Source organism: Clytia hemisphaerica, unplaced genomic scaffold (genome assembly GCF_902728285.1).
Source record: "Clytia hemisphaerica strain Z4C2 unplaced genomic scaffold, Clytia hemisphaerica genome assembly, whole genome shotgun sequence".
NCBI lineage: Eukaryota > Metazoa > Cnidaria > Hydrozoa > Leptothecata > Clytiidae > Clytia > Clytia hemisphaerica.
Window position 1 is genome coordinate 1,057,742 of NW_027104060.1, and position 10,415 is coordinate 1,068,156.

At 37.6% G+C, this 10,415-nt stretch overlaps 1 protein-coding gene across 2 annotated transcripts; it reads left to right on the plus strand.

Annotated features, from left to right (window-relative positions):
- The first annotated feature begins 324 nt into the window (after positions 1–324).
- On the plus strand, positions 325–7,995 carry LOC136812430 (uncharacterized). Of its 2 annotated transcripts, XM_067068924.1 has the most exons (8): positions 325–411; positions 2,266–2,326; positions 2,698–2,772; positions 3,208–3,430; positions 4,685–4,858; positions 5,597–5,817; positions 6,963–7,588; positions 7,779–7,995. In XM_067068924.1, exons 2-7 carry the CDS (start codon positions 2,287–2,289, stop codon positions 7,565–7,567), a joined length of 1,338 nt encoding a protein of 445 aa, XP_066925025.1. In that variant the 5' UTR covers positions 325–411; positions 2,266–2,286; the 3' UTR covers positions 7,568–7,588; positions 7,779–7,995. The 2 variants fall into 2 exon arrangements, with proteins under 2 accessions (XP_066925025.1, XP_066925024.1); XM_067068923.1 differs by having other exon boundaries at positions 6,963–7,995.
- Positions 7,996–10,415: the final 2,420 nt, after the last annotated feature.

A 10,415-nucleotide genomic window follows, 5' to 3' on the forward strand; every position in this document is an offset into this window, starting at 1 on the left:
CAAATGTTTTTTTTTTTATAAAAAATGTTTCAAGTAGCCCCAGACTTTTATATAAGAAGTTTTATATGTTATAAAACATAAAATATTACTTTTTAATACTTTTCAGCGTTTGCGTGTAATATACGAAATACTGCAAAATATCTATTACCTATTTTATTAAACGTTGAAAATTTTGATTTTTGTTTGTTTAAAAATGGATGGGGTTTGATTATGTGGTGTTTAAATATAGCGGCGTTCGAAAAAGTTTACAAACATCTCGAACAAAATGCAGAATCTTTTGAATGACATGCTTCACTGAGTTTTGTTTCATTTAATGTTTTGGTTGTTTCGTGAACAGTCGAAACTTTTTTTGTGCGACGCTGAAAAAAAATACAAAAAATTTAGCGTGGAAATTTTAAAGTCTCGGAAAAGGTAAGTATATTATTTCTTTTGTTTTTGTTTCATTGTTTATTATACCTTTTACTTTATTTTACCTCTCTGCAGAATCTTCATGGACCCGATAAACCCCCGGGTTCACGAACAAAGATTTCAGTTTCAAAATTTGACCCTTACAGTCTAGAGTGAATCTGGACAAAAAAACAGCCTTTACGATGCATTTTATTGAAATTTTTGTCCATTTCTCGAGGCAAAAATAAAAAGATTTTCCGGAACAGGCCCGGCGGAAGCGAGGAGACTGGAGCAAATGAGATTTTCTTTCTCACATTCCTAGCGAGTTTTACCTCATTCTGAGCCTTCAACCTCCCCACTTCTGTATGGTTGTTCCACTGGGCCTGGGAATATTATTTTTTCTCGATATAATTCTACCATAACACCTTTGTTCCTCTCACTTTTTACACCCTTGTAATACACTTTCCTTCATAATGACCTTTATAATGCCAGGGGCCTTAAAACAACACACTAAACATCAACAGGGAGTGGTTTTGACTCAGTTGTCAACCTATTTCATACTCGTGTATCAGTTACAGGCTATTTTCTATTTTCAGTTTGAAGGGGGAATACAGAAATCTGTGCAGATTTTCCTTCGAGGCAGAATTCTTATTCATAGAATTATATTTCACAGGTCTTAGGTGCCACTGTTACTTAGTATACCTTCAATATCTATTTTGTCATGTTTCTGTTGTTCCTATTTCGTATCTGCCTGCTCTAATTCCACCATTCCATGCATAATAATGTTTCGTTTTCTTGATTCGATGTCTCTTTCTTCATTCTTCTTTTCTTGTTGGTTTTTCTCTCACTACTGATTTGAAATTATCCTTGTGTTTCTCAGTTATTCCAGCGTATGTTTTTTCTGATGTTTTTTTTTATGTATTTCGTCGTTTCCTTTATTTCTTCTTTTATAATCTGCTTGGTTTTTATTTCAAAGTCAGCCATCTCATTGGTTAAGATGCTTTCGATATCGTTCTTAAGGGTGCAGTTCTTTGCTAGCTGGTTTTTGAGCTTTTTAATGACGTCGTCCTTCTTCTCAATCTCCCTCTGCATCATATGATACGAGTTCTCACCTATTCTACTCATTAGAGATCGTGTTTTCCGCACGCAATTCTGACATAGATATTGTTCGTTATAAGTTTTGGCAAAAATTTGCAGCTGGTAAAGCGGTAATTGTGTGCACTCGTAGTGTACCATGCGGTGGCAGTTTCGGCATTTTAGACGGTTTTCGTCATCGTCATCTGAGCAGGAGGTGAGAGTGCGTGTTTGGTTTTGTTTAGCTTCTTCAAATGGTTGTTTATGTTGCTTTTTGTCGGTTTTTTCGTTGTTTGTCATCATTTAATTGACTTGGGAATTCATGAAATATTTTCTATTGTTGTCGCCTTTGTAAAACTGATTGAAAGTCCGACGATTCAGTGACGCGGCCTCTACAACAAGATTTTAAAGCCAGGCCCGCGCCGGCGGAAGCTTCAGCCTCCCCACTTTTGAACAAAATTTTTTCTCCAATTCCTGGCGAATTCTATCTCATTTTGAATCTTTAGCCCCTCCACTTTTACGGTTGTTCCGCCGCGCCGGAAAGTCATATTGTAGGCCCTACACTCTACCTTCAACTCTCTTCAATTCGAATTTCTTCCGTAATTCGATCTAAAATATTGGTCCCCTCAGTTTTAATATGGTATAAATTACTCTCCTAATATTTATTGGAATTTTTCTCTAATTCGATTAAATCTTATGGTGCCTTGAAGATCGAATTAGAGAGAGTTAAATTCGTAAATCTTTTGGACAATACCAAGTAACTTTTTCTGTTAGCGATCACGAAATGTTTCGTTGTCTTTTAAGGTTAATACAACTTTGGTGAAGATGTTGCTTTTCCTGCTTTTGATTCTTCCACATGTCGCTGGTAAGTTTCACCTTCACGTCATTCATCACTCGTATTCAAGACCCATTCTCACAGACCCACTGAGAGCCTTTCCCACTGGAAAAATTAGCCAAAACATCGTCCTTAATGGAAAATGACACTCTAATTCTTGTCCCTGCTGAAAATAATCAGATAAGCAAATCCTCATCGTAAAATATTGTGCTATTTTTTCCATCCCCACTGAATTTTCTGGCTTGAAAGCAATGAAATTCAAATCCAGGCCAGATGTTCTATAAGGAGTTGAGAGGATTTCTGAATAAACCAAGGAAACGTTTGGGGAGTGACGATCTCAAAAAGTCTGGGACCCAAATTTTAATTTCATATTTTCATTGATTTTCTTTCTAATTTTACAGAGCCATTGCTTTCAAATTACCTGCAAGGAGACTCATCTTCACGAGCTCTTCCCGTGCAAATGGATATGGCTTCAGGTCAGTATTTTGGCGTGTACCAAAAAGGAAAAATAAAAACAGAAAAACCATTGGAAAATTTTATCTTTCAGTCATCCAAGAATACCTGCACAATTTTGATTTAAAGGTTTTGCTTTAAAATAAGAGCGATATCATTTGCTTACCCATCAATTTTAATTTACAAGCTTTTTGATATTGAATTGACACGGATGTGGAGCAAGATTGGTCAGAAAGAAGAGAAAAGAAAAACAATTTTTTTGCTTATATCAGCACAATATGACAATAGGCAGACACTGTTCTGATATGAAATACGTGTCTGATATGAAATGGGAACACTTATGTAAAAATAAAACCTTTAACTCTCTTCTCCAGTAATTGTCATTAAATCCTTAACTTCCAAAAGTTTAGACTAAAAACCATGCTCCAAAATAATCCTTTCCACCTTCAATATTCTAGAGGCTGGTATCACAATCTGCACTGGTCAAACGCGAACAATTTCATGTCGTGATGGAGCCAACATGGCAGTCACCAATGCATTCTGGGGCAGGATTTCGGACAAAGTGTGTCCGTCCGATGATGGTGACCCGGTGACGGATTGCATCGGGTCACGTGACACGTTACCATTGGTGAGAAAGAAATGCGAAGGAAAGAAAGAATGCAAACTGTCCGCTAGACACAGGTAAGAATAATCATGCGTTATTTATTGGACAGTTTTCTGGGGAAGCATTTGGTGGCAAAAATTATAATATAAAGCCTGCAGTGTCAATATAATGGACAGAGGATCGAGAAAAAAATACCGTTAGATGCTTGAGCCAGGGCTGTTTTCAAGGTACATTTCTAACTAAAAAAATAATCAGTTTTTTTTGACAAAATAATTTGTTTGACGTTGAATAAACGTTATTCTGTGACGTGTACTTATGAGCCGTCTGTAAGTGATCTGGAAAAAATGGACGTGTAAACGCGTCAACAGAGTAAAGGCGCTATCAAGTTGAGTCCTTGGTTTAAACCATCGATGTTTAATCCCTTGGGCTTTATGGTTTGGAGTTTGTTGATCCAATTGTTCTCTCGCGTATCAATAATAGACGCAAATAATTCCCCATCTATGGTTAGAATTTAAATAAAACCCACCAAAAAGTCAATCTATTACCCAGAGCCATTTAATTCTGTTTATGGAAGTGATACAGTCGAGAGTGCTATATCACACTATAAAGAAGCTAGCTTAGGGACTGGTTTCGAGTTTGCAAAAACGCATCTTTGAATAAAGCTGATGTAGCAAAGAATTTAGTGAGATGCATATCTCAAGATACTTTGTCACATACTTGTGTAGTTTTAGAATGTGGCTGACATCTACCCAGTAGCGTAGCCAAGAGGGGCGCAAAAATTGTTTATGAGAGCAGGTTTTTATGCTATTATAATTATCTTTTAAAACCATGAATAAATAATTACAGTGTCATAAGAATCTGCTCTCCTACACAAATTTTGCGCCCCTCTTGGCTACGTTACTGTCTGCCTGATTCAACTTGACTACTCATACCTTTTTTTCATTGGGTTTAGGGCCCCGAAGGGGCTAGAGATGAATATTCAACCTTTCTCAAACAATAAAAAGTGAAGCCTTAAGTTCGCCCCGCATTTTAAAAATTTTGTTTGAAAAACACACTAGACTAGTCTAAGACGAGTTTCATCTAAGAGGAACAAACGTGAAGACGGGAGTTTTTCGGGGGTAGCCGTTGTAGACTCTATTTTCCGCCGCGCAACATATTACGTTTTATAATATACAAACTGTGTTATATCATGATAATATACGGACGATAACATCGTCTAAAAACACACACGCGTGTTCTGAATGGGAAAAATAATTGGCTTCTTTTCCCAGCCGGGAGTTTCGAATCTAGCCCCTTTGGAGCTTTTAAAATCAATGCTTTTTCTTTTCCAGAGAATTACAAAACCAGGGATCGAGCCATTGCGCAGGCGTACAAAAATACTTGGTTGTGAACTACACGTGCGAACCAGAATCTCAAGGAGTGACTTTGTGTGATTCCGTCGAAACCGACCTCTTCTGCAGAGCAGGATGGAATATGGAGTTGGCTGATGTCTTCTGGGGTAGAAGGTAAGAGGAATAGCCTTAGTATTCGGTGATTTCGTTAATTATAATGTACATGTTTTTCTTTTTATAAGCATAACGCTTTTAAGCATATGAAGGCTCAGATTTGCTGATTTTTTAAGCAATACATCAAGTACATCAATACATTCAAGTCATCAATTTTTTTCTGATCAAAAAGGTTTAAAAGTGGTCTTAAACAAAAAGACGTTCCAGGGATAGCCACATTCCACTGCTCCCAAAACCTGGACGCTGTTTGAATCAAAATGTTTACAAAATTTCTAAGGTTTTGCAAAATTTGGGTCGGGGTGAATTATAAACATTATAATGAATTATAAACATTGTAATTCATAAGCATATAATAAGCAAACGCTTTGTCTAAATTCTTTGAAAACTTAAGCATACATGAGCCTAACCAAGGGGCAGATACTTGCTTATTAAAAAAATATGTATGCATCTACAACGGTAATCAAGAGAATCTGTTTCCATATGGTTAAACATCGAATACCAATTTATGCAAGGTGCTACCCCCATTCTCCTTGGTATAATATGAGTATCATTGGTTGGCTTTTATTGATCAGTGTCATTTGACCCAAGTGCGGTAACTGAGAATAGAGTAAAAACGTTCCTCATTTTTACACCCAACGAGTGTGAAACTATCAGTGAAACCACTTAGGCTTGGTTGTAAATCCTTAATTACGAATCTTTTTTATCCTGATATAAACCTTAAATTCTTCTTCACTTTAGAGCGAGCGCCAAGATGTGTGGCGGGGATGGTGAGATCGAATGCGACGCCTCTGAGTCCGCCTCCACTTTCCTCAAGAACAAATGTAACGGACAAAACAGATGTCATATCAAGGCTGATGCGGACTCACTGGATCCCAAAACTCATTCTTCATGTAACGGCATCTTGAAATATTTAATGGTGAATTATGTGTGCAAACCACAAGAACAAACTAATGATGAAAGTAAGTGTTTTACCAGAAAACTACTCGCACCACTTTTTGATTTCACTGATATAATCAAAATATATTATGGTCAAAATCTATTGAGAATTTATCTTTTTTTCTCGTCTTTCAAAATTTGGAGTTCGGGTGAGAAAGTCGATTTCGGGCCATCTCTCAAATTTAATCGGATATTTCAATTTGGCTCGGGTTTATAGACCCCCAGGCTATATTCTGAGTCCTACTGGACAATTCTTAAGAACTTTTGAATCCTCAGATACTAAGGTCGTCTTAAGTTTATCGTGAAAACTCAGAGTTAAAACTCTACCCTTCCAACCTAACTTCCAAATCGTTTGTGGTTTTGAATTTTCCTTTTTTCTAAAATATTATGACCATGATTGTAGGTGTTACTACAGTCCTTTTGTGAGAGCTATAAGAATCATAAAAAGCGAGCTAAGGAACTGGGGCGAGTTTGTTTCAACCTTATGATGAAATCATCCCTTTAAAACCAAATGTCAGTTGTTAACAAATATATAGTCTTCATAATAACTCAGGAACAAACTTGTATTCCCTACTGTGCGTATTAAGCTATGCATTTTACTGTGTCTTCATCGAAAGCTTTCCCCAAAATAAAGTCTTGCTGTCTCCAGTTTCATAGCCTTCACAAGGGGGGCAGCAGTTTTCTCCTGTCTTGTTTGGAATTTTCGAGTTATTTGTCAACACAGTACAGTTATTTAGATACCTGGTGAAATTGCAATTCATGCCAATTTTCTAGAAGATGAAGCGGTCGAATTCGTTAAGTCTGACTAGACGAGTTTACTTTGCACTTTCCTCTTCTCTTTTTGGAACTGAGGTGGCGCTCTAAGGCCGAATACCCCGAAATGTCGCTTCAAATGTGAAGAAGGAAGGTGGAATTCTCATTTTTTCTTTCAACTGTCAAGCTTATTGCATAAGGTTCTCTGCTGGTTTTTTATGCCAATTAAGGAAATTAGAAGACGACTGGATGTATGTATGGAAATTAGGTTCACAAAATAGATCGTGCAGTGGCTTTTAGTGCACAATCGGCCCTGGTAGTGAGTTTTTGAAAGATTATTCGTCCTATAAATGCCTCATATGGTAATAATGGTCGAAAATGGTCTCTTTACACCCTTTTCATTTTCTCTTCACAGCAGAGAGCGAAGAAGAGATGAAAGACGAGACGTCCAAAGAATTGATGGTGATGTTAAACAAACAGAAAAATGCTGCTGCCAAGTCTTCAACCAAAAAAATCTCTAAGAAAGAAGAAGTAGCTGAGGAGCCTACTCAACAACATTCTCTCATTATCAACGAAGATTCGCTCTCCTCCTCACCACACGCTAAAACCGTCACAGGAGAAGCGCGCACACAAATCGCTGAGTCAGCAAACACGTCACAAAAGGAGGATAAAGTCGAGGTTTCAGAGCCAAACACAGTTCGCTCAATCCTCGATCGCGCTAAAGAAGTTTTAAAAACATTAGATTATGATGGAAGTAGTTCCAGTGAGATTTCAAAACGTGGCGGTATCATGAGGAGCGCCCCTGCGCCCTCCAGCCGCCAATTTGTTAATGATACAGCAAAGGCGGTAAAACAAGTGGCCGCCCTCGCTCAAACCTTGGTCAAACACGCTGAAGCAAAAGCATTATTGAAAAACAAAAACAAAAGCCAGTTGACCACGAAGAAAGATAACACAAAAATGACACCGACAAAGAGAGGGTTCATAGCGCCTGAACCTGGACAATTCGGAAACACACCTTAAGCTTGATACACCTTTTCGACTGTAGTCGCGCAGTCAGGCGCGTGCAACTTTATTATTTAATTTTCCAACCTAAGCTCGATCCAATCCTTTTTTACACTATTTACTATTGTCTTTAGGTGCGAAAAAAGACTGGGACGGTTTTAGGGTGGTAGAACGGACAAAAAAATGCCCGCGCGGCAATTGGTGGCTACGGTCAAAAAGGTGTATTTAGTGCAAACAATGTGACTAGGCTACAGACAAGCTACAAGGGACATCTTCGGTTAGAATAAATTACGCTTATCTGAACGCCTGACAAACCAGCAGAAACTCTCAAATGATAAAAAACATTAGAAAAATAACTTTTCAGAAGACTATAAATAAATATTCATGTAAATTTATTTTTTAAACAGACTTAAGAACAATAGATAAGTACAAAAAGTGTGTTTAAATTCCACAATGCGTTTCTATTCCCTTTAAATGTTTTCTCGATTTCCATCATACTAGCTAAATTCTTTTCTATTCTTCTTATGAAAAAGTAAAATCAGGAAACTTTTCCTTTTACAGTAAACTCATTTATATAGAATTGAGGTCACTGTTCTTTTTAAACGAACCTCCTTCTTCTAGTAGGGGGAAATTTGTAAAATCGCTCGAATTTTTTAGTCAAAGCACTTGTTATACATTTTTGGAAAAAGGGGTAGGGGAATCAAAATAACTTGGGTGCCAATTAACAATGCAGGCAACCGCAGAGCGATTCAAAAGTCGTCTATCGCCTTAAATGTTAACCTATCAAATTTCTTTTGGTCTATCATGGGAAAATAGAATCTAGAAGCTATGAGGTTGCTCTCCCTTTTAACGAATCTCCTCCTTCAACAAACTCTACTTAACAGTGCAGGCAACCGCAGAGCGTTTCAAAAGTCGTCTATCGCCTTAAATGTTAACCTATCAAATTTCTTTTGGTCTATCATGGGAAAATAGAATCTAGCAGCTATTGAGGTTGCTCTCCCTTTTTAACGAATCTCCCTCCTTCAACAAACTCTACTTAACAGTGCAGGCAACCGCAGAGCGTTTCAAAAGTCGTCTATCGCCTTAAATGTTAACCTATCAAATTTCTTTTGGTCTATCATGGGAAAATAGAATCTAGCAGCTATTGAGGTTGCTCTCCCTTTTTAACGAATCTCCCTCCTTCAACAAACTCTACTTAACAGTGCAGGCAACCGCAGAGCGTTTCAAAAGTCGTCTATCGCCTAAAATGTTAACCTATCAAATTTCTTTTGGTCTATCATGGGAAAATAGAATCTAGCAGTTATTAAGGTTGCTCTCCCTTTTTAACAAATCTCCTTCCTTCAACAAACTTAACAATGCAGGCAACCGCAGAGCGTTTCAAAAGTTGTCTATCGCCTTAAATGTTAACCTATCAAATTTCTTTTGGTTTATCATGGGAAAATAGAATCTAGCAGTTATTAAGGTTGCTCTCCCTTTTTAACAAATCTCCCTCCTTCAACAAACTCTACTTAACAATGCAGGCAACCGCAGAGCGTTTTAAAAAGTCGTCTATCGCCTAAAATGTTAACCTATCAAATTTCTTTTGGTCTATCATGGGAAAATAGAATCTAGCAGTTATTAAGGTTGCTCTCCCTTTTTAACAAATCTCCTTCCTTCAACAAACTTAACAATGCAGGCAACCGCAGAGCGTTTTAAAAAGTCGTCTATCGCCTAAAATGTTAACCTATCAAATTTCTTTTGGTCTATCATGGGAAAATAGAATCTAGCAGTTATTAAGGTTGCTCTCCCTTTTTAACGAATCTCCTTCCTTCAACAAACTTAACAATGCAGGCAACCGCAGAGCGTTTCAAAAGTTGTCTATCGCCTTAAATGTTAACCTGTCAAATTCCTTTTGGTCTATCATGGGAAAATAGAATCTATCAGTTATTAAGGTTGCTCTCCCTTTTTAACGAATCTCCTTCCTTCAACAAACTTAACAATGCAGGCAACCGCAGAGCGTTTCAAAAGTCGTCTATCGCCTTAAATGTTAACCTATCAAATTCCTTTTGGTCTATCATGGGAAAATAGAATCTAGCAGTTATTAAGGTTGCTCTCCCTTTTTAACGAATCTCCTTCCTTCAACAAACTTAACAATGCAGGCAACCGCAGAGCGTTTCAAAAGTTGTCTATCGCCTTAAATGTTAACCTATCAAATTTCTTTTGGTCTATCATGGGAAAATAGAATCTAGCAGCTATTGAGGTTGCTCTCCCTTTTTAACGAATCTCCCTCCTTCAACAAACTCTACTTAACAGTGCAGGCAACCGCAGAGCGTTTCAAAAGTTGTCTATCGCCTTAAATGTTAACCTGTCAAATTCCTTTTGGTCTATCATGGGAAAATAGAATCTAGCAGTTATTAAGGTTGCTCTCCCTTTTTAACGAATCTCCTTCCTTCAACAAACTTAACAATGCAGGCAACCGCAGAGCGTTTCAAAAGTTGTCTATCGCCTTAAATGTTAACCTGTCAAATTCCTTTTGGTCTATCATGGGAAAATAGAATCTAGCAGTTATTAAGGTTGCTCTCCCTTTTTAACAAATCTCCTTCCTTCAACAAACTTAACAGTGCAGGCAACCGCAGAGCGTTTCAAAAAGTCGTCTATCGCCTTAAATGTTAACCTGTCAAATTCCTTTTGGTCTATCATGGGAAAATAGAATCTAGCAGCTATTGAGGTTGCTCTCCCTTTTTAACAAATCTCCTTCCTTCAACAAACTTAAACAGTGCAGGCAACCGCAGAGCGTTAATAGACATCCTCCATTTTACCATCCTGGGTATGAGGGAACCAAGGTGATCATTGCATTCATATTATTGTTGCAGTGCCGTAGCAACTG